Raw genomic sequence first — 26,120 nt, 5'->3', positions numbered from 1 at the left:
TAAGTTCATGCTTCAAGATCTCATTTTTTTTTAATCTAATCTAGAAAATTCATCACTTTCCTTGATCTAATCTTTAGGCTTGTTCTTGTATTTGAGGTTATCTTGTTGGATACAATTTTCTAATTATGTGTTGTCTTTGATGTTACAAAAATGCCATATCAATTTTCAATCAATGCTTACTGAGTTCACTTGGTCAACAAGGTAGTTTTCCTTGTCTACCAAGTGTTCCTAAAATATTACTCTATGAAGACAGTGTCTACCGAGCTCACTAGAGCATCGAAAGAATTCTGGCAGGAATCAGTGTTAATTGAGTTCTCATGGTTAGCAAAGGAAAGTTGGACAGAGTCAGTGTTTACCGAGTTCACTTAGTTGCCAAAGGATTTTTGCTAGTTCTCAATGTTAACCAAGATTTTGTTGGTTAACACAGGAAATCATCTCAGAACCAGTGTTTACCGAGCAGGGTCGACCAATGAAGGATTTTTTTGTTTTGACATAAGAAGCTTAATTATTTTAAGTATTATTTCTAGCCTACTATGGTGATGATTATTGCCTACTGTAATTTGTAATTGAGATGACTTGACAATCTAGATAATATAAATTAAAGGTCAAGTTGAGATTTGTGTGTGTGTGTGTGTGTGCGCGTGCGCGCGCGTGCACAAGTGTGTTGATTTAATTAAGAAAGTAAGAGTGAGAGTGAACTTGAAGGATAAGTAGGTATCCTTGTGGAGAAGAAAAGTTTTATTCGATCAAGAAGGATCTAGTATGAAGCAAAATAGAGATCTATAATCAAAAAATTTAGTTGCATCATAATTAGGTCATTTCATTGTTACTTTCTTACCATTGTAGCAGTAATCTAAAATATGTTAAAAGAGTTGGATTAACAGCTAGTTGTAAATCCTTTAACAAGGTGACAGTTCCATTGAATTGTTTTAAGACCTCTTACAAGGCCACTCCTCACAGGGTGATCAAATCCTCTAATAAGGTCACACCTAACAGTGTGTTTTGTAACCTTTAACTAGATTGACTCCTAACAGGGCTCACTTCAAAAGAATGAAAATAGTAACTAGTTACATTGGTGGTTTTTCCACATTTTGGGTTTTCAGATTAAATCTTGGTGTTTCATGTGTTCATTTTATTTCTCTTATGTTTGCAAATTAATCACTATTAATGTTTTAGATCAGTTAAAATTAAATCACACTCTGCATTTATTGAGTTACAACATTTTCTGTATGTTTACCAAATAACAACAATTAGTTTTATTGTTAGCATCCAAGAGATTTCAAATATTTTAGTGGTAACTTATTCACCCCCCCTCTTAGTTACTTCTTCTAAATTTCCAACAATTGATACCAGGGCATTTGGTGCTTGCAGGAAAGGTTTCAAGAACCTAAGCTAAAGATCAGGATGTCTTACAAGACAGAGATTCCAAAGCTTAATAGAGACAACTTTTCAACATGGCAAGGACTCATGAGACTTCATCTAGCTTCCATCAGTGACTCAATCTTGAAATACCTTGATGAAGGATACACAACTCCTACTAGTACACTATCTATTGGAGATATTGTTGAGAAAAAGAACCATAATACCATGATGATTGATATTGCATTTTCTCTTAGCTATGATGAATTTGATGAGATCAAAGACTACAAAACTACTTTTGATATGTGGAAAAAGTTAAAGGACATCTATGGTGGTGATGACAATGTGAGGAGAGCCAAAGCAGAAAGCCTTTGAGGACAGTTTGATCAAATGAGAATGAGAGAAGATGAAAATGTTGCCAAGTATCTAGAAAGAATCAAAGCTACTGTCAAGGCAATCAAAGCTTCTAGAGGAGAAATCAAGGAAGCAACTATTGTAAATAAAGTTCTCAGAACATTGCTTCCTATCTATGCAACTAGAGTATCTACTATTCAAGAAAAGAGGTGTGAGCCAAATCACAAGATAACTTTGGATACCTTAGTAGGAAGATTAACAACTTTTGAGCTAGATAACTATGACAATTATGTTCCAGCTTCCAAAAATATTGAATCTGCCAAAAATATTGAATCTGCATTTGAGGCCAAACTCACTTAAGGAGAAAGGCAAGAAAACAAAGGACATTCAGTCAAAAAATGAAGAAGAATCAGAAGAAAGTTCTAATAGTGATTTTGAAGTTGTTGAAGCTTTACTTGCAAGGAAATATTCTAGAGGTGGAGGAAAATACAAAGGTAAAGTTCCCCTAATCTATTTTTCATGTGAGGAAATTGGTCATATTGTTGCCAGGTGCCCAAACAAAGAAAGCAAGGATGAGAAGAAAAGTCACAAGTGCAATGACAAGAAGAATTTTAAAAATCACAAATCATTCAAGGAAAAAGTTAAGAAGACTTGTTTTATGGCTAAAGATTTTGATAACAGTGAAGGTGAAATAGTATACATTGCTATGAAAGATGAATTTGATTAAGAAGAAGATAAGATGACACTTATCTCTCATGTCAGTAAGAATGACACATGGATCATAGACAGTGGATGTTCACATCATATGATTGGAGACAAAACAAAGTTTGAACACTTTGAAGACTATGATGGTGGTAGTGTAAGATTTGGAAACAATGAACCTTGTTGCATAAAAGGGAAAGGTTGAATCTCATTAACCAAAGAACTTGTATGTGAAAATGCCTATTGGGTTGAAGGAATAAAACATAATCTGCTAAGTGTGGCATAACTAATCAACATTGGATTAAAAGTAGAATTCATGCATGGCAAGGGAAGACTTCTAAATGACAAAGGCAATCTGATTGGATCAGGAAAACAAACAAGAGGTAACCTATTTTATCTTGATCTTGGTGGTTGTTCATGTTTTATTGCTCAAATGGAAGAAAGTTGGTTATTGCACAAAAGATTATGTCATGTAAACTTTGATAATATGGTCAAGATAAGAAAATTGAAAAAAATAAGAGGTATTTCTAGTTTGAAGAAACCAGGCGTTGGTTTATGCAAAAATTGTCAGATTGGCAAAATGGGAAAGACTAGTTTTAAAATAAAATACTTTCAGTTTGAAGATGTCTTCAAAATTTTTCATACTACCCTATGTGGACCCATTGGAACAGAAAGCTATGGTGGAGAAAAATTCCTTATTCTTTTTGTTGATGACTATTCAAGAATGATGTTTGTTATGTATCTTTGAGAGAAGTTAGAAGCATTTGAGAAATTCAAATGGTATCTAGCAAGAACAGAGAAGGAAACAAGGAAAATATTGAAATTCTTAAGATTAGATAGAGGTGGTGAATTCATCTCCAATGAATTCAATAACTTTTGTATTGAAAGGGAAATTAAAAGATAGGTATCAACCCCTAGTGCTCCCAAGCAGAATGGAATAGTTGAAAGAAGAAATAGCTCTATCATGGATTGTGAAAGGACTCTAATGATTGAAAAAAATGTTGCTATGAAATATTGGAAGGAAGCCATTAGCAGTGCAGTTCATACTTTGAATCGAGTACAATTGAAGAAGGACTCATATAAAACTCCCTATGAATTATGGTATGGCTACAAACCTAAGTAAGTTACCTAAAAGTATTTGGAAGTAAATGTTATATCTTGAAAGAATCTAGAAAAGGCAAGTTTGATGTGAAAGGTGATGAAGGTATATTCTTAGGATATTCTTGTAGAAGTAAGACATATAGATTTTTGAATTTGTCTACTCATAAAATCATAGAAAGTACACATGTGAGAATTGACGAGTTTGCAGAAAGGACTGAAGAAGAAAGCAAAAAGGAGCCAAAAGATTATAGAAGATTTGTTTACATCAAGCCTAATACATTGCCAGACACATCTATCAATAAGAAGACTTCTACTCCCGAGTCTTCCTGAGTTATCGAGTTGTAAGAAGTTCAGACCGAGTTACAAGGACCTGAATCAGATTCTAAAGCTATCAAGCTAGTGCCTACTGAGTTTAAGCAACTAGAGCTAGAAGTTAAATTTTAAAATGAAGATGGTACAATTCATTCAAAAGGAAAAGAACCTATATTAGCCAAGTATGTCAGAAGGCATCATGCACCTAATTAGATTATTGGAGATAAATTAGAAGGTACTATGACAAGAAGTAAGCTAAAAGTTACATGTTTACTTGCTGATTTTGAACCTAGAAATGTTAAAGATGCATTAGAAAATGAAAGTTGGATTGAGGCTATGAATGAAGAAATAAAAAAGATAAAGAATAAAAAAAGTTGGACTCTTGTTCCTAGGCCTAAAGATAAAAATGTGATTGGAACAAAATGGGTATTCAAAAATAAGCTAAATGAAGATGGACAAGTATCAAGAAACAAAGCAAGACTAGTGTGTAAAAGATATTCTCAAGAAGAATGAAATGATTATGGTGAGAATTTTTCTCCTGTTGTAAGATTAGAAGGTGTTAGGACTCTACTTGCATATGTTGTTCACAGAGGATTCAAAGTATATTAGATGGATGTTAAATCTACATTTATCAATGATTTTTTTGATGAAGAAGTCTACATTGACCAACTAGAATGTTTTGTTGATCCAGACAGAAGGGACATGGTTTGAAAATTACACAAAGTTGTATGGTCTAAAATAAGCTCCCAGAGCATGGTATGAAAGGTTGCACAACTACCTTATATAGATTGGTTTTCAAAGAACTAATGATAACAGTAATTTTTACATTAAGAAAGGACCAAACAACAAGATTGTATTAGCAAGAATATTTGTGGATGACACTCTATTTATAGAAAATGATGATCTACGTAAAGAATTTTTAGAACAAATAAATAAAGAGTTTGAAATGTCCATGTTTGGTGAGATCAAATTCTTTGTTGGACTTCAGATACAATAGAGCAAGAATAGTATCTACATTACTCAATCTAAGTATATCAAAGAGATACTCAAGAAGTTTGGAATGGAAGATTCTAAAATAGTTGGAACCCCCATGTGTACTGGACTAAAGCTTACCAAATATGATGATTCAAAAGAGGTAGATTAGACCTTATATAGATCAATGATTAGAAAATTATAGTATGTAGTTCATACAAGGCCTAATATTGCTTTAGTAGTTGGGATAGTGGCAAGATTTTAAGCTAAACCCAGAGAAAATCATATGATGACAATCAAAAGAATTTTGAGATATCTGAAAGGTACTGAAGACTATGGCTTATGGTACAAACTTGGAGGAAACTTAGAACTAAAGTGATGGAGCATTCTTTCTTGATAAACGGTTGGTATCTTGGACAAGCAAAAAGCAAAAATGCACATCCCAATCTATAGTAGAAGTAGAATATGTTGCAACAAAAGTGAATTGTTCTAATATTGTTTGGTTTAAAAAAATTTTGGAAGGCATGAAAGTTGAGATCAAAGAACTAGTTGTCATGTATTGTGATAACACTAGTGCAATTAACATATCAAAGAACATAGTGATGCATTCCAAAACTAAGCACATTTTTATAAAATATTATTTTTTCAGAGAATTGGTGCAAGATAAAGAAATTAGACTAGAATATGTTCACATAAAAGAACAAATTGTAGACATATTCACCAAGCCATTACCTAAGAATGCATTTTTGTATATAAGAAGTAAGTTAGGGGTCATTCCCCAATCTAAAGCTCACTAAATAAAGTTTTAGTGATGCATCAACATGAACAAAGTTGAAGATCAATCAATTGATGCACCATAAGAAAATATTGCATATGAATTAGTACTCAAGGTAAATTAATACTAATTTGATATGTGTTGTCTTTGGCATGTGTTGTCAAAGAGGGAGAAGTATACTATCATATATTTCTATTAAAAATTTTGAGAGAGAAGTATAGTATCAAAGAAGTTATGTAATTCCTTCATAGAGGGAGATTATTGCATCAAAGAAAAGAATTTTTTCATACAAATCCAAGAGGGAGAAACTTTCTATCAAAGAAAGTCTTGTTCTCAAATTTCATTGTGCTATAACATGTTGTGTTGCCATCAATGCCAAAGAGGGAGATTGTTGGATAAAATTGTCTAATTTTGTGTTTTCTTTAATGTTACACAAATTTTATATTAATTGGCAATCAGTGCTTACTAAGTTCAATTGGTCAACAAGACAATTTTCCTTGTCTACCAAGCATTCCTAAAAGATTACTTTGTGAAGACAGTGTCTATCGAGCTCACTTGGGCATCAAAAGAATTCTGGTAGGAATTAGTGTTAACTGATTTCTCATTGTTAGCAAAGGAAAGTTGGACAGAGTCAGTGTTCACTAAGTTCACTTGGTTGCCAAAAGATTTTTGCAAGTTCATACTATTAACCAAGCTTTTGTTGGTTAACATAGGAAATTTGTCTCAGAACTAGTGTTTACTGAGCAGGGTAGGCCAATGAAGGATTTTGTTGTTTTGTAATAAGAAGCTTAATTATTTTAAGTATTTTTTCTAGCCAACTATGGTGATGATTATTAGCTATTGTAATTTTTGATTGAGCTGACTTGATAATCTAGATGGTATAAATGAAAGTTCAAGTTGAGATTTGTGTGTGTGTGTGTGTGTGTGGGTGGGTGTGTGTAAGTGTGTTGATTGAATTAAGAAAGTAAGAGTGAGAGCGAACTTGAAGCATAAGTAGGTATCCTTGTGGAGAAGAAAAGTTTTATTTGATCAAGAAGGATCTAGTATGAAGTAGAATAGAGATCTATAATTAGAAAACTCAGTTGCATCACAATCAGGTCATTTCATTATTATTTTCTTACCATTGTAGTAGTGATCTAAAATCCCTTAACAGAGTTGGTTTAACAATCAGTTGTAAATCCTCTAACAAGGTGATAGTTCCATTGAATTTTTTTATGACCTCTTGTAAGGACACTCCTCACAGGGTGATCAAATCCTCTAACAAGGTCACACCTAATAGTGTGTTTTGTAACCTTTAACTAGGTTGGCTCCTAATATGGCTCACTTTAGAAGAGTGAAAATAGTAACTAGTTACATTGGTGATTTTTCCCATATTGGCTTTCTACGTTAAATTTTGATGTCTCATGTGTTCATGCTATTTCTCTTATGTTTGCAAATTAATCAGCATTAATGTTTTAAGAGTAGTTAAAAGTAAATCACACTCTACATTTACCGAGTTACAACATTTTTTGTATGTTTACCAAATAACAATAGCAATAAATTTTTTTTTAACATCCAAGGGATCTAAAATATTGTAGTGGTAATTGATTCACCCCCCTCTTAGTTACTTCTTCTATATTTCCAACATATCTATTTTGTCTTTTATCTTGCCAATGTATTTTTTAGCATCTTCATATATTTCTTTCAAAGAATCTCTTTCTTCAGTAAGAATGTGAATTTTCTCAAGAGCTTCTTCTAGGTTCTTTTGAAACTATTCCATATCTATAAGGATCTTACTCAAGTTGTTAAGACTCTTCTAACTAACTAAGCTCTGATATCAATCATTAGAAATATGAAATACCAAGAGGGGGGTGAATCAATATTTCACGAACTTTAGCTGAAGACTCTATATTATGAACAATCTCATAACATGTATAAGAAAGAAAACTAACTATGCTCAAAAGTAAACATAACTATGCAATAAGAAAACTCATAACACCATGTTTTGTTAACTAGGGAAACCCTGGCCAAGAGAAAACCCCAATGGTGATGGTATCGATAAAATGATCCATTGATCAAAAGTATCTTGTGAAAGATATTAACCCTGTTAGGAGTCTATTACATCTGTATAGTGCTTTGGTCCTTATTAGAGGAATAAGACTTGTTAGAAGCCTCAGCTGCACTAGGAGTTGTTATATAAAAATACAAAATGTATGCAAGATGAGCCCACTACCCAAACATGAAATATATGATATAGTTCCTTGAATACAAAGAGATAGATATAAAAACCTCTTTACTATTGCTAATATTTTGTATATCTAATATTGTCTTCATTGCTCACCATAAAATTCTCATTCCTTTGATCATACATCAAAATTTGCATCATATATCATTACATAAATATTGCATTATGTCATACTTACTCTTAACTTTGCATTCACAATCTTTCCTTTATACCTTTCTAATTACAAATTATCTTCCTAGTCGGCATTCATGTCTTTGTACACTTTAAAAAACAAAAAATTAAATTTCACTAACTTAGGGTTAACATATATGATGTCACTCTTAATTATTTAAGTAATTATTTCATAAACTAAATAATTCCTTAACCCAATATACCTATTTCTATGTCTTGCTCTATTATGCCTATATACTGTTGCAACTAGTAATATGTCTATAACTTTATATGTATTGTCTATACTAAAATGTGCACTCGTATACATCATCATATTGATGTCAAGTATTCATACCTGACTTTGCATTTTTCAATGTTACATCTATAAACTATGGTGATAAAAAAATCTCTTTGTTCTTCTAGGTATAGTAAGTGATACTTGGACAATTTTCTAACTACAAATGTCATGCCTTCATCTTCATGATCTACCCTCTTCACACACCTAATATGTTTCCACTAATGACAACATCAAATAGTCTAACCTATCCCAATTTCTAACAATGATATCATATAGTACGTTATCATGGTAGCCTCTAATCTTGAACTTTACTAGGAACTATTCATTAACCATGACCTTGTGGTCATTTAGCACCCAAGTGATCTAATATTATTGAGGGCACTTCTACCTCTTGATCTCAACTTCATGACCATCTCTTCTAACCCATAATTTTCAATGCTTCCACTATCAATAATTACATCACAACACCTATCTTTACGCTTGCACCTAGTGAAAAATAAGCTCTTCCTTTGAGTTGGTTTATTCTCACCACTCAATAAGACTTTTAGGTCAACTAGGACTTCTCCTCTATCAACATCTTTAGAATGTGATAATTTTGCATCTTCATCCACATGTATACCTTTGGTTTGGCCTTCAGTTCTCCTATCTATCCTTCCTTGGGATTAAGAAAATTCAAATTCTCTATGACCTTCTTGTTTGTAGTGAAAATATGTTCCACAAAAGCCTTCTCTTCTTGATCCTTGTTCTCTTCATCTTCCTCTTTAATCTCTATTTTCTTATCATAAAAACTATTGAAATGATTTCCCCTCTTTTTCTTACTGCTACTTCTAGAATCACCCTTCTTTTTCTCATCTTTATTTTGGCCTCCATAAGATTGTCCACTAGATCATCCACCACAACCTCTTCCACTTTTATTTCTCTCAAACTTCTTGTTTAATATTTTAGTCTACTCTTAGGGAAAATTGGTATGCTTCTTTAATACTATTCATTCAGACTAGAATCAATTCCTCTTGAATGCTTGGCCTCAACCCATTATGGTAATGAGAAGCTTTTTCCTTATAATATTCTACATGGCTTATTATTATGAGGACTCGGTAGAGCTCTTCAAATAGATCTTCCTATATAATTCAACCCTTACATTTAATACAAAAGATTGAGCTCATAATTACCAAGAATTAATTGTCACTTCAATTTAGCTATCATCGGTCCCATATTTTAATTTTCTCCTTTCCTCTTCTATTTTGCTCCAATTGGATTTACTACCACCAAATCTTCTCATGAACCTTTATTCTGGCCTTTACAAAATCCATCCTATCAAGATCCTTAATATCTTCATACTCAAAATATTCTTCTAATTCATTAATCTAGTCGATCAACTACTTTGAGTTAAGATTTCCCAAAAATGTGAGAACCTTAATCTTTAGTCTTTTTCCAATCTTGGAGATGGCCTAGAAAATATTTTCTTCCTCTTTGTTCAAAAATTTTCTTTTCTTTCCTTCTCAATATTTCCTTCTTCTCTTTTATCCTCACTTTCATCTCTTACAGCAAGATTCATCCCTCTACACATATGTTCTTGCAATTCTTGCATTTGTATTTAGAGGGCTTTAAAACCCTCATGTGTCACACCTCTAGATATTTTTCCACATTCCCTTCATGGAGACATTTTTGTCCTTGTCATTGAAATCCTTGTGTAAATTATCTCACTATCAGTCATGTCTATACACTCAGTTCAAACCATGATCCTAGTGTAAACTGCCTCATAGTCAATGATCTATCTATACACTCAGGAACTCTTTCTCTAATACACCTTGATGAAGTGTGCTCCTCTTAATACCACAAAAACATTAAAAAAAATAAAGAAACAACAAGAATTTTTAAGGAAAAAATATGCCCTTTTTATTATCTTCGTGTGTATGGAATTGTAAAATTGAAAAATACAATATGAAAACCCACATGGGCACCTTCCTTACAATATTCAACAAGATAAAGCTATGAACTGCCACACACAACTTCCTTAGAAAACCTATGAGCCTTCCTTATATGGGTATTTTCCACTACCTTGGGAGGTTCTAGAAACTTATCCCTAGCTATTGAGGTTGACCAACCTCAAATTATAATATTTAATTACACTTTATTACATATAATTTGCTCAAGACAATTTACAAATTATATTTTTTGATGAACCAACTTTTGGAGATGCAAACCTACAAATCATTAACTTGATTGGCTTTATAACCCCTTTTCTAAAATGATAGCTCTTGTTCTACATTGGTTGATTGCACAAGCATCTATCAACTAAGGTTTTACCTTGTTTTGGAGCCATTGAGGCTTTAAAAAATGAGCCTAATTTTTTAATGTTAAAAGTCCATACTAAAAATCTACAATAACTTCACCAATACATATGATATAGAAAAGAAACTTAAATCATACATTGACATATCTATGATGAAATTCCAACTATGAATATTAGAAAATTCTAAGCTCATACGACCAACTTACTAAAAGTAGTAAGCCTCCTCAAATAGAAACTATATACTAAAATAGCCCTTATTGAAAAGAAAAAATGGAAATACTTCTAGTTGATGAAAGATTTCTTTTACACCCATGATTCTCCTACTTCAGATGTTAATATCCAATCATCTTGATTAATGTGAAATCCACACCCATAACTTATTTATTTTAATGTTTCCACTTGATCACCAAACTCAAACATAGAGCTAGCCTACACAAGGCCATAGTCTCTAACACATAAGTTCCTCTAGTGACCACTTCTTGGTGCCAACACCTATGGTGAGTTACTTTAAAAATCAAAATAATATATACATTTATAGATCATTTGTAGGGTTCCATATCCCTGGGTCAATACACTAAACACTAACTCATCATATCAGCATCACAATGTACAAAATGTATAAATAATCATAAGACACAAAGAGTATAAGGAAAAAAATTCACAAGCATTTGGATGTTTAATATATATTTTATATCATTTAAAAATTTGGCATGCCTCTAGTGTCTTAAGAAAAAAATTGGGAACTTGAAAACTTAAGAAAGAGGTTAAGTCGACTTAAAATTTTGAAATTGGGCATTTGTTCAATATATGTGTGCATCTATTCAATATTGTTATGCATCCATGTTGTATTGCTATACATTTGAGAAATATTTCTATGCTTTTTTACATTTTACTTAAATTGTACATTTAAGGAGCAATTCTTCGCTTTTATGCAAGATACACGAACTTAGTGTATTTTTGCATTTGTAAATCATTCTTGAACATATGTGCAACTTCTTGGCTTATTGATAGTTTTATGGATGCAATAGAAATTGCACATTTATGGTACCTTTATGTGCATCTGTGCACTATTTTTGTGCATCCATCCTAGACTGTGTAAAAAAATATAATTGAATGACGTAGATTGAATTCCAAATTCAGTCTAGGTGTGGTAATGGATCCTTTTTCCACCACTAAAATGAATTCTATACTGAAACCCTTACCAAGCTCCACCCTCAATACAAAATTCAACCAATGTCATTTTAGACTCATTCCAGTCTAAAATTTTTTAACAAAATAAATTACATCATCAATATGAAAAAAATTGTACATGTGCTGAGTGTAGATGACAAAGGTATTTCTATCACAATTTAATTAATTTTTTCTTTTCTTTCATAGTTATTTCTTTTATGATTTAATAACATGACAGGTAGAATTAGGGAGCCTACTTGTACAATTTTGAAGTAGTTTTGATACCTTTGGCTTGGGATGTTTATTGCTCTAGTGATTGACACAGTTCCAATGGTAGAGGGTTCATTCATTCCTTCTTCAGTAACTTCCTCCAAATTCTTCTCTAAGACCAACTTTCTTTCTTACCACTATCAATTCAACTTTTCTATTATTAAAATATTTTTCTTTTCAACCAACATTTAAGATTTATAATGTAGGATCATCTTGGGTGTAAGGGCAATCTTGCATCACACAAAAGTATTTATATTTATATTTTAGTCTTTTCAATAAGGGATATTTCAGTGCAGAGTTATTGTTTGTGGAAGCTTTCTATTTTTAGTAAGTTAATCATGTAAGCTTATAATTTTTTGATTTCATAGATGGAGGTTTATCTTAGATATTTCAACATGTTGGATGAGTTTTATTGCCATATCATATGTGTTAGTGAAGTTATTACATATTTTTGATATGATTTTTTGGTATAAAAGCTTTAGGCTCAATGATGAAGGCCTAAATGAGTTCAAAAAAATGTCAACCCATGACTGATGGATGCTTGTGTGATCAACCATTGTAGAATAGGAGATGTTTTTTTTTCAAATGGATGATAATAGCCAATTGGGTCAATAGTTTGTGAGCTATCATCTCTAGAAGTTGGGTCATCCAAAAATATAATTTATAAATTGTCTTGAGTTGATTCTATGAAATAAAATATAATTAAGTAATATAATTTGAGGTTTTCTAGCCTCAAGAGTAAGGGATAAGTGTCCAAAACCTTCCCAAGTGGTGTAAAATTCTTATTTAAGGAAGGCCCATAGGTTGTGTAGGGAAAATCTAAGAGGTGGTTCACAACTTTGTCTTGTTGAATATTGTAAGGAAGAAGCTCATATGGCTTTGTATATTGTATTTATGAATTTTATAAATCTACACATGGCGATAATAATAATCTCATATTTTATTCCTAAAATTTGTTATTGTTTTGTGGTATTAAGGGGATAACTCTTTATCAAGTGGTATAAGAGAGGGATTTCCTAAGTGTGTAGACAAATCACTGACTGTAAGGTAGTTTGCAACATGACTATAATTTGAGATGAGTGTGTAGATAGATTGCCAATTTTGAGGTAGTTTGCACTAGGGTATCACCAATAAGTGGAAAAATTCCTCCACGAAAGGAATGTTGTGAAAGAGCCTAAGGTGTAACACTTGAAGACTTTAGAGCTCTTTGGTGACAAATGCAAGTATTGCAAGAATAGAAGTGTTGGGGGATGAATCTTGTCATAATAGATGAAAATGAGAATAAAAGAGAACAAGAAGGAAGAAATATTGAGAAGGAAGAAGAAGGGAAAATTCTAAACCAAGAGGAGGAAAGGGGTTTTAGGGCCATTTCCAACCTTGGGAAAGAACCTAAGCTTGATCTTCCCACATTTTCCTTGGAGGAATTGATCAATTGGATTAATGAATTAGAAGAATATTTTGAATATGAAGATATTGAGAATTTTGAAAGGTTTAAGTTTGGGAAGGCCAAACTGAAGGGGCATGTGAATATTTGGTGGCACAAGATCATTCTAATTGATTATGAACTTGATCTGCTAAAGAAAATTCAAGGGTTGAAGAAGGAAGGAATATCTATTCGAGTATATAGAAGAGTTCTACTAATTCCTTGTTAGAATAAGCCATGAAGAAGTTGACAAGGAGAAATATTCTCATTCCATTAATAGGTTGAGGTCAAGCATTGAGGAGGAATTGAGAGTTGTATAAATAAGCACTATTGAAAAGGCATACTAGTTTTCTCGAAGTGTGAAGGAAAAGTTGAATAAGTATGAGAAAAATAAAAGTGGAAGAGGTCATAGTGGAGCATCTAGTGGAAGGTCTTATAGAGGCTAAAATGAAGATTAGAAGAAGTATAAGGCTACTAGTAATAGTTAAAATTAGAGGGAAAACAATTTCAATCATTTTCATGATCAAAATAATGGAGATCATAAGAAGCAGGAAGAGGGAAAGGATCTAGAAGAGGAGGTTTTGTGGAATATGTTTTCACTATGGAGAAGAATGGTATAGGGAATTTAGATGTCCCCAACACCAAGGAAGGATAGATAGGCTAAAGACCAATATAGAGTTTAACATGTGTGGATGAAGATACCAAATCATCACATCTAAAAATGCTAAAAGAGGGTAAGTCCTAGTTAACAAAAGATTCCTATTGAGTGGCAAGACTAAAAAAAATCAAAGGATGAATCTTTACTCTCTTTCATATTTAAAGAGATGTTTTCATAATATGAATAATCACATTTTTCATCTAGTGTGATTTTCCATGAGTTATTGGGGTCCATCTAAATTTGCTACTATCTCAAATGGATAAGCAATCACATGGGCATGTCTTTTTCCACTTTTGGACATTTCTATGTTTCATTTCCTTAATTGTGGATTTCAAAACCAAACTAATCTAAATATAAACAAATTCCCCCTAGAGATATATAAATAAAGGCCTTTCTCTTTATAGAAATCATTAGATACTCATAAAGTAAGAGTAAAGTTAAAAGTGAAATCCTTAGGAGAGACCATAGCATCTAAGAATTCTTAGGTGTCTATCCTTGAATCAAAGATGGTAGAGGATTATGCTCTTCCTATTCTAAGGAATTAGAAACTCGGACCTATACTTGATCATGTTGAGTTGCATGTTTATATATCATATATAAAGGCAAATGATTTAATTAATGGAAGTCTGGTCCTTCTATCCTTGCAATGTCTTACTTAACATACAAGCCACCTCCATAAGTAGTTTCAAACTTATTCTATAACTCATACATTGTTCTAAATCCATATGTGTGTGTGTGTGTGTGTGTGTGTGTGTGAATATTAAATATTAAGAGAGGAACTATTAATATATTCTTTAGCCATCATGTTCTCTTTGAATTTTTTCTTCTTAGTTGTAGTAGCTTGTGATAAATCATTTGATACAAAATAGACTTTGTTATTTGTAGTCTTCTAATACTCATCTTCCACACACATCAAGTAAGTGGGAATATAATCCATCCTATCATATAATTTGCACTACCAATCTTCAGACTCTCTTTCCTCACACTTTTCATAATATCTATCCTTCAAGTTATTAAGCTCCTCCAAAAAGGTATATGCTTTGAAACCAATTGTTAGGACCAAATAAGAAAAACATAACTAAGAGGGAGGGTGACTCAATTGTAATAATTAAGTACAAAATAATCTAAAAAATAAAATATATAAATAATAAATAATAAATCCATAATCCTTAATATATAACACAAGAACACCATACTTTTTCTTGAGGAAACCCATTAAGGAAAACCTTGATTGGAATCTAACCTACAAGATGATGTAACATGTTAAAAGTAATTCCTAGTTAGGATCATGAAAAATAGAGAACACAAGGTTCACATTCACTCAAAGTATTAAAGATGAATCAATAAGGTATACTTCCTATAGAAAAATACTCATATATAATCTTAGAGATGGCCCTCGGTTAGGTTTACTAATCTCATTACAACAATCACTTCAAGATATAAGTGGTCCATTACAACTAAACTTGCTAACAATATCTCTTATTCCAATATAGTTCCAATGAAGTAAAATATACCTCTTCTCATGAAATTGTGCATACATACTCATTTTCATCACATCACCTACTCACAATTACAAATTGATATCTCATTTATACAAATTACAAAGACTAATTAACCACTAGGTATGATAGGTGACCTACCATTACAAAATATATAATCTTATTCTTAGTCGCTCATGCAATCCAAAATAAGTTGATTAGAACTTAGATAGGTCTCAAAGATTTCATCATGAACATGATGTATCATTGCTAATGCACCACCAATCAATGTAACATTTTACTTCATTAGATTGCTTAAGATCTAAATGGAGAAATACCCACATGCTAGAAAAATAGAAATTTTGACTTCTATAATTAATGTGGACCACCCAAATGATCCAATAACACAAAAAAGCCATGAATATCACTAGAAATCATCAAAAAATCTCCAAAATTAAATCTAAATTCATTGTTAGCACTAAATACCACATATACTTGTTGTGGTCCCACAACACACACCCCATTTTGAGTAGTTTTAAATTTCTTTTTGAGGTATCTAGTCCAACACCTTAGTCATTTAGAACCTTGCCTTGGGTCTAGGTCAAGCCCTAGTCTTTAATTAGGTATTGTTAAATAGGTTAGAAGGCTAAAACTTTAATTTTTGTGAGAAATTTTTCTTCACAAGTGATGGTGTGCACTTGCGCACCCTCTCACAGAATGCATTTGCATTAGGGTCTATAAATAGATCCCAACCTCCCCTTCACTCCTCACTTGTCTCCACTCTCCTCTCTTCAATGCACCCTCACACCTTCACTTGCTATAGAACTCCACAATCCACCTCCTGACTTTAGCCTCCTAAGGTAAAGACCAACACCAATGAAGGCATGCACATGCACATATGCGCATGTGCGCACCCTCAAAAGGTGCCCACCACTACATCAAAATACAAGAAAAACCTCCCCCTCCTTAGCAAAGACAGACATATGCATGTGCACAGTTCTGCACATGCACACCTTTCATAGGTGTTCAATGTTTGCAATGGCACACATTGTGCCCAAATGAAAAAAATTAGATGCACAATAGCACACCCTACAATAGTACACAAAATAGGCATTTGAAGGGTTTTTGGTCAATCTTGTCAGTTTTAGTTGGGTTTTTTCCTATTTTTCATCAGTTGAGGCACTAGTTAAGTCCCATTTTGATCTTCCAATATTAGTATAATAATATTTTTCCCTTTTTTTGTAGATAAAATGGCATCATCATCATCCTCCATGGAAGAAAAAATGGCTCCTAAATATGTAGTATTTAAATAAAAAGGAGCTCATAAGAAGTCCAAATTCTAAGACAAACATGTAGAGATTTAGGATACAAAACTTGGCCATATTGACTAGAATGCTTCCTTAATAGTGTCAACCTTGATCCAAAATGGGTTAGTGAACACTGATTCACACCCTACATCAGTTCAATCCTCTGAACTGGTCATGAGATTGGCTCAACACTATGTGTTACATGAGGTCGTAAGGAGCATGACTAGGGAGATAGTCTTTAACCCCAGACCATGGAACATAAATAAGGTTTTTCATCTCCTAAGGGAAAACCAATGCCTCCAAATATTCTATGAAGGGGTGGACAAAGGGTATAGATAAAATGAGAAAGAGGCCAAGGAATTGGTGCGATCCACATTCTTGATTGACTAGACACCCTTGGGCCAATGAGTATGAAACGTGGACATGACCCAAGGGTATATGAAAGATGTATCAGGTATTCATTTGTTCTCCTCAGTAGAGTTATAGGCCTTATTACTGTAGGACACCTTGAGAGATGGATGGTGCACTTCATTAAGACCATTATAATCATCAAGATTCCTATTGATTGTGACAACTTGGATGAGATGTTGATCTTGGTTAAGACTAACCCACACTTCTACATGACATCTTATAAGGTGTATCTATTGGTAGCTAGAACCACAAACTACCTAGGGTTGTACAAGAAGGGAATGATGTGAGATAAAAATGGTTGGCCTTATGTGTTGTATCCAAACTTGGTGAAGAAGAAGCTCCCACTGTAAAGTGTGGAATACTAGGTAGTGAATGATGGTTTCATATTAACCATCATCAAATTCATCAAAGGTGATTATGCCAAAAGAATGTCAGTAGAGGTTGTAACAAGAATAAATAAAGTAGGGGCCTACTACATCTACTTTAAGAAATTCACCTATATCTGGGTAGTTGGTACTCTCCTATGTCCTAGGAAGCTCCCAAGGTACACTTTAGACCAACTCATCCTATTGGAGATAGCTCACCAACTCACTTCTACATATGATAGAGTGGGGAAACAACATAAGAAAACATGGGTCTAGCCAATCACCATTCGAGAATTTGAGGTAAAGTAGAAACAAGATATTGCTACCTTCAACTTAGAATGGGATTAGTATCCCTTGGAAGATTATTAGGCTATACGCCCATATTTTGATAATATTGGGATGGTGCAACACCTAGTGAGGAAGAAGTTTGTGCATCAAGAAACCTTGGAAGACCATTAGATGAATACAATAGATGACTATGATATTTTCATTAGGGATTATTGTAGGATCACTCTACATCTGATAGAAAAGGGTCTAAACATGGTGATCCCCCTAAAGGCCTTAGAAAAGGATGTCCTTAAGATCATGGATCTTTTGTACAATAGAAATAAAATCTATGATAGGCCCATTATGAATGTTAAGATAGGGTATGAGGAAATTGATGATATTGACCATTAGGGAAGACATGTAGTGGAACTTACAAGGGAATGGACCATGAAATCATTTTGGATGGATCTAATTCCCCATGCCATACCTCTCTAGGCTTCAACTAGGCCTATGAAAGGAAAAGAAACCATGGTCACAATACCAACTTACCCTACTAAATCACTAGTGAGGCTAGAAATAGTACATCAACATGAGTGAGAGGTCAAGTATTTTGAGATTGACAAAGGAAAGGGTTACAGAAAAAGGGCAGCCCCTAGGGAAACAAAGAAAGTTGTTGAGGCCTAAGAAGTAGAAGCCCAACAAGAGCTAGAGAAAGCTCAGGAGGAGAAACAACCAAAGTGACAACATGAGCCTTCTTCATAAGTGCTAGAAGAGCAAGGGGGCCCACCAACTAGAGAATCAAAAGAAGAAGCCTCCCCTCAATTCCTAAGAGAGCCCAATTGGAAACAACAGTGGTAGGTATAAAAATGAGGAAATTTGATGGGGACACAACCCAAGCATAGAATGGGCACAACGAGAAAAGGGAAATTGTATTAATTGTGAAAATAAGCTAGTACATCCAGTACAGAGATAATAGACTTCAAAACATGCCCTAAGGGCTTACAATAGCACAAAATTAGAGATAATTTCTCCTTTTGGTACCTCCTCTCAAACTCCACTTTGAACTACCTTTTACAATGCCAGTAATGTCCTTAAATAGACCTTGGAGGGTTAAGGACTAGGAGTACATTCTAGAAAGTGCTAGTAGGCATCCACCAACCAAGTAGAAGGCTCCAAAAGCCGCGTTAGAAGTTGGTGCAAATCTAGAAGAATCCAAAAATGGTAACTGAACTTTCGAGAGGCATAACTTTTGAACTGTAGCTCCGATTGACAAACCATTTACATTTTTGGAAACCTCTCAAAGTGCTCTATAGCCCTATGGACATGCTTTGCTTGTCCCCCATTTTTTTGTCCCTTTTCAAGGTCATTTAATGCCCCTAACCTGACTTTGAAGCATTCTTAGGAGGTCTCTAGAAACTGAAAAATTGCAATAACTTTCAAATCGTGGGGCCTTTTGACCTGATTCTTTTTTGGAATGTTCTAAATTACAATTACATTCATCCAGCCAATTTACACCTTCTAGTTCACCAAAATTATGGCTCAATTAAATACTCCTATTTTTTTGGCATTTACACATATCCCAAAGTGTTCAAATACTCTATCCTAGAATACTGGTAGTGGAACTGTGAGAGTTGGAACCTTTATTTGACCCAAATGGGTATCCAGAAATGAAAACACATGAAATAGAAACTAAGTCTAAGTACATTTTTTTTTGGGTGACACAGGATTTCCCTTATACATCTGGATGCTCCTACATCAAAATTGAAAAAGAAAAGCACTTCCTCACCATTGATGCCAAAAACCATTCTTGAAGTAGAGGATGAGGAAGAAGGGGAACAAATTGAATTTTTTACCTTAAATAAAAGAACTCACTTAGTTAAGATAGTAGAGGAGGAGAGAAGAAGAAGCTTGACTCAAACACCTTTATCTATTCCTAGAGAGCTTTCCCAAGTTGAAACTTCTAAGGATGAACAATATAAATAGATAGAAAAAATGGAGGGTGAAGGAGTTGACATTTTTGATCTATCAAATTTTTAGTTCATTCCCATAGGCATCGAGATGGTGGATGACAAAATAATGGATACTCCCATAAATGAGCCATTAGGAGAGGATTAGAATCAATTTCCTCCTCTACTTGAAGGACCTCTTGGTATTACACCACCACAAGTACATGACATGGCTGTAATAATGGACAAAGGGTCAAGAGCTCCAATTCCTCCAAAAATTATAGCAACATCAAAAAGTCAAGATACAGAGGAAGGAGAATATCAATAGTTACATGTTGATGAAGTATCTAAAGAAGGGAAAATAGAAGAAGAAAATCAAAAAGTTCCCCTAGATATAGAGGCTAGATCCCTAGCCCAAGATAGCACAAAAAATCCCTCTAAAGAACTCCCTCAACATGAGAAGAATCTAGAGAGGAGAAACAAGGGAAAGAAGCCTACTTTAGAACCAACTTCTTTAGCCAAATATATGTCACCAATTTGGGGACTACACCATCATGACTAAAGAAGGAGGAACTAACAAAAGAGGAGAGAATGACAGAGTTGATAAAAGTGATGAAGAAGCCTAGGACACCTAAGGGTGATGCTAGAGCACTCACCTTCATTATGAAGGATCAAGATCATGGCCTTCTAGCACACCATTCCTCCTCCTAATGCCTAGACCAAAGAATTGACTGTAAAGGATTTCCAAGTGAAGGAGGTGATATTGGAAAATCCAATAGTAGATACAATGAAAGTGTTGATCACTACAAGCCTCGAGAAAGTGTTCAAACACATGGATCAAGATGCGTTAGAGCTAATAATGTTGTGGAAGTAGAATGGTCTATTGAGAGGATAGCTGGATGAGGTGGTTGGACCCATTTACCTAGATAATCCTAAGATCTCTCTCAAAGCTTCACTTGGAAGGAAGTAGGTAGGGCCACAGATGGATTAATTTTTGGATGCATGTTAGAAATGGAATCACAATTTTGAAGAAAGAGGAGTGCAGATAATATAGGAAAATTTGAACCTATTTCACAACATCTAGACTAATGCCAACAAGTTGGTTTCCATTATTAAACAATATTTTGGGTTGATGGATGAAGTGTGTACCTAGGCTAACAATCTACAAGCGCTCAAGTCTATAAAGGGCCAAAGGTACGAAATAGTGATGGAGATATACTCAGTAAAGGAGCTAGATAATCTAGATGATTGGATAGAGAAAATATCCTTGGGGAATAAAGTCATAGAAGAGCTACATGATGGAATCCAATAAATAAAGGATAAAGCTCAAGAGCAATTTTTGGAAGCAGAAAAGTACTATGATGCAACTAGCCTTGAGGTTTTTGAAGATGAATCGAAGACCAAGATTTCCTCAGTGCAATTAGTATTTTAAAAATTAAGACACATTTGAAATTGGTTCATCAAAAGATGATGTACAACAAGCATTCAAAACTAAAGAAGCATTGTTGGAACTTGACACCAAGCTTGAGGATTTTGTAGAAACTAGGATAGAAGTAAGTAACTATTGACAAGTAGTTAAGAACAAGTACAATTCATTAGATTTACCAAAGGTTAGTGAAGTTGTAGAAATAATAGAGAAGTTCAAAGACAAACATCCAAACATCATTTTGGTATAAAGGGGAAGAAAACCTAGATGTTGGAAATTTAGTTTTGATACTTGAAGAATTTTTGGATTTTTTGATCATGTCACCAAGGCGTGTAGGTATGCTTTTCTCAAAGGTGCACCGACAATTTTGCAAAAGAAGTAGTGGGTTGATAGTTAACTGCGAACTACTATTTTAGAGCATTCCATGGACTGAAAATGCATTTCTGACAACAATTATGTTAGATTCTGGTGAATGATCAGGAAAGTACTGTACATACTTCATAAATAGTGGCCGACATATGGCCGACATATGGCCAACATGTTATAACCCTAAAGCAGTTTAATACTTGTATAAAAAGGGCTTAGGGTTGGGTATTTTTTATATGTGGTGATACGAAATTGGTTCTTGCGGCGGTATTGAGCTGTAAGGGATTACGGATTGTAATCAGGTTGTAATCACTGGATTGTAATAAGATTGGATTTGCTGTTTGGTGGACGTAGCCCAGGGATTGGGTGAACCACGTTAAATCTTGGTGCCTTGTGTTCATTTCTGTGTGTTCTATTATTTTTTGTTATTGGTTATATTTGCATGTAGTTTTTATTTCTTTCCGTGGTTTATCCTAACAAATTCAACTCCTAGAAATGCTTAGGGAAGGTCGAGCTTCCATTTTTAGAGCTCCCAAAGACTTCCAAATCATCTTACATCTTTTAGCTTCTTAACTCCCAAATCATCTTATGGATTTTATCTTCTTGTCTTCTCATTTTTTTATTCTTTTATGTCATGTAAAGGCTCATGCACCCATTAATTGATATAAACAAAGGTGGATACCTACTTAGCACCATTTAGAGAGTCAATTTGTTTATAATTAGCTTTTTTTTATTAGTTTTTTAGCATGAGTTTGCATTTGAAGAGCTCTCACTCCTAGAACAAAGGGAGGAGATGATTTTCTTTAAATACATGGATGTAATATGTACTCTAGGCCATTATTTTGATGGAATAATATATGTTATTGCTTCTCTTATTCTAAGTGTAGTTATTCTCACCGGAGTGGATTATTTTTGTGAATGCATGTTCATGAATACTAATGGGACCAATGGTTTTATTGTGTTGTTGTGATTATGCAATCTTTTAGTTTTGGTGTTTTCCTTGTATCAACAAATTCTATTGTTGTGATGAATTGGAGAAAGGATCATTTTTGTTCTTGCATAGCATTTTGTCTTGTGTGAGAACACTTTTCATGGCCTCTTGATTTGATGAAACATGAAACATCTTTCAGTTATTATTGAAATTCCCATCGATGATTGCATCAATGGAGTTGAAGTGTTGCTCCTAATTTCATTGGTTTCCTACTAGATCCTTTTGATAATTTAATTCAAAAACATGTTGTTACTTTGGCTTATGTCCATTAGGAATTTCCCTTTTAGCAATTTTCTTTAATCTCTTATTAATCTATCTTTGCTATTTGATTTTCAAATACTTAGTTAAAATAGAATTCATATAGTTGCAATGATATAATTTTATTCATTATAGAACAAAAAATACAAAAAATATATCTCTTTGTGGTTAAAATTTCAGCAATAGGTGTGTAGATTGGTTTATACTATTAAATGCCTCGTGAACATACAGATTTATCTTCAATTGAGTTACCCAATAAGTTGAAAAATAGCCATTCAAAACCTTGATGTTGGTTATTAATCAAATTTTTAAGAGAGATATTCGAAAGGATCTCTATCGTTGAGCATTGTGCAAAATGACCACTCAACAATATTGAACTGCCAAACTTAGACAAATCTAAAGATAACATGTACTCAAATCATGAATAATAGAAATTGTAGGCATAATGATAAGGCACAATGATAATACCAACATCGCGACCTTTGAATCATCAAAACTAGTTCATATTGAACTAAAAACTCAACCTTTGCATTCAAGAATGCTATAGCACCAACAATAAAAAACATTACCAAAACTCATCCAAACTGTTATAAGTTGATGGCTATCAACTACAAACATCTCAAAAACTCCAATAAGAATAGCATTTGTAAATCTTCATTATAATACCCAAACTATCAAAAACATTAGATCAATGTAATGTCTACAACAAAAATACAATATATTGATATAGATGACAATAAATTAATATTAGCATACTATAGAAAAAACATTATCAACAATGTCATCAACCATACAACAAAGTCTTTCCATATTTCATATCTTTTTAATTTATATATTTTTCTTTTGTGACTTATAGGATTCATTTATCTTGTTGTACTATTTGCTAATCAAAAAGATCATCCCCTAATTCACTGTATAACTTAGATAAAAAATTATTTTAAATAGCTAAACATTGATGTGGGTGTATGCATTTAACATTTACCAATAGATATTATTTCACAAATATTTAATTTTTATTTTTTTTTAAGTTTGAGTTTGGTATAATAAAAATAATAATTATTTTATATTATCAACATATATAAATATATTATGCCCTAATATACATTAAATTACATCAATGTAGATTATGAAAAATAAATTTAAAACTTTTAAACCTTGACTTAATCTATCTTGATATTTATTATGTTATATTGTTAAAGAGACACACTATACATAGATCTTTAACTTTGGAAACAACTTACATAGATTGATCCCTACTAATAAAATATTTGATTTAAATTTTAAATGTGAATACTATAATAAAATTTCTAATTTAATTCAACTATATATTTCAATAATTATTTTATGCATTTTAATCTTTATTTAGATGCCATACACCTATTATTTTATATAAACCATTGTTTCAGATCATAAAATTACTCAAGGATAATGGTGCAATCTATAATGCAAAGGTGGTGATAGAGGCTGAAGAAACAAAGATTTCTACATTACAGCTAAAGTGGCGAAGTGAAATAATATCTTTAAATGCAGTATTGATTGCAACAGTTGCTTTTGCAGCTCCCTTTGATATATTGGGAAAAGAACTACTACAAGAAAATGAATTACATTCAGGTCCAAAGTACCAACAAATTTTTTATATTTTTATGTTCTATGTGTTCGTGATATCAGATACAATAGCATTTGGCACTTCTATTGGATCTGCAGTGCTCTTACTATTTGCAGTTTTTGGAAAGAAGGAAGATAGCCCCATGGTTGAAACTAGTTTTTTGGCAGCCATGGTAGCATTATTAGCATTATTGGTAACATTTGCTTCTGCAATAACCCTTGTTGTGGGACGAAAATACCTGTGGTTGGCATTATCTGTGTGGTTTATGGGGTGTGTTGTTCCTCTAGCAGTAAGGGTAAGAACTTTTCATTCAAAACTCTACATTTTTACAGACCATAGATACTTCAACAAGTTCATATTTGAAGACCTTTTTGGGCTTATAGCTAGTTTGATTTGGTGGGTTCTTGATATTGTGTATACATTATACTGGCAAGGCATAATTTACCCAACCATTCAATGGATTGGAAAATTTTGTATTAACATTTGATCAATTATTTATCACTAAACATATTTTATTTTTTAATATAATAGTTTTCATATTTTTTAGTTAAACAATGAAAAATGCATTAATATTTTGTATTATGATTTTATAATATTTATTTTACAAACTATTTTCTAAAATACATATCTAAATATGCTTTCTCCATGAAATTCAATGTATTTAAATTTCTAAATAACTATTATCCTTCACAGTTGAGAAAAATTAGATACATGTAACATGAAACACTCTCCAAGAATCTTAAAATAATGAGTTATACAACAACAAAAATGGGGTCTAATTTTTTTTTATAGAGGTTTGTACTAATCTAGAAACCTTCATTTGAAATATGACTAAATAAAGAGGGAATATGGTGTAATTTTACTAGTGAAAAATATGTTAAACACTTTAAGTTCCAAAATCGATTTATTTCATTGAGATATTGTACATTTAATAATACCTTCATATGTATTATGTCTAGAATTTTCATGTCTATTCTATCCTTTTAAAAACACAAAGAATAGAACATTATGATTATTTGTAAGGATTTTTTTTGATTGGTTAGTGGACTTCTTATTAATGTGCATAGGAAGATAACTATGATAGGATAGTGTACATAATTAGTAAATATCATTAAAGTTCTATAATATTATTTTCATTGTGATTATTGTAATTGATTGACTTTAAAATAAAACATCCCTTGTGAGGTGAAAAAGTTGAACTATAATCCACAACTTCGTGTATGAAAATAATTAATCTAATTCATGTAATACTATTACAAGGAAGATGATCTCCTAGACTCAAGATGGATAAATAAAAAAACAAAAATGTTTCTTCATTATGGGGAGACTATCACTATGCAGCTGGGAATGAAGAATACAAGACCTTGATGCAATACACAAGTAGATCTTCACACTAATTCATTAATTGAGAATGTAACCAAATAAAATACACAAATTTCTAGTGCTCGATAAGTTTTCCATTCATCAACAATAACCTCTACAATCCTTAATAACAAAACAACTCTAAAATTTGAAAATTCCCCTTTTTGGTCAATTTTCATATTTTTTGAATTTTTCCATTTTGGATAATTTTCAAAATAAATCCTAGAAATCTAGATTTTTGCCTAAAAGTACTCTAGACTAAGATAAGAAGAATTT

At 32.8% G+C, this 26,120-nt stretch overlaps 1 protein-coding gene across 1 annotated transcript in view; it reads left to right on the top strand.

Annotated features, from left to right (window-relative positions):
- The window catches only part of LOC149572824 (protein ACCELERATED CELL DEATH 6-like), a 128,279-nt gene extending 103,310 nt beyond the window's left edge, over window positions 1–24,969 (top strand). The window contains exon 4 of the mRNA XM_089815889.1: window positions 24,283–24,969. Coding sequence (XP_089672015.1) covers window positions 24,283–24,969 — 687 coding nt within the window. The remainder of the gene's footprint in view (window positions 1–24,282) is intronic.
- Window positions 24,970–26,120: the final 1,151 nt, after the last annotated feature.

The sequence above is a fragment of the Cupressus sempervirens genome, chromosome 2, assembly GCF_028749045.1.
Source record: "Cupressus sempervirens isolate cs-2001-9-10 chromosome 2, ASM2874904v1, whole genome shotgun sequence".
NCBI classification, from domain to species: domain Eukaryota; kingdom Viridiplantae; phylum Streptophyta; class Pinopsida; order Cupressales; family Cupressaceae; genus Cupressus; species Cupressus sempervirens.
Note: the sequence above shows the minus strand (reverse complement) of the source record. Positions and strands in the feature narration are given on the sequence as shown.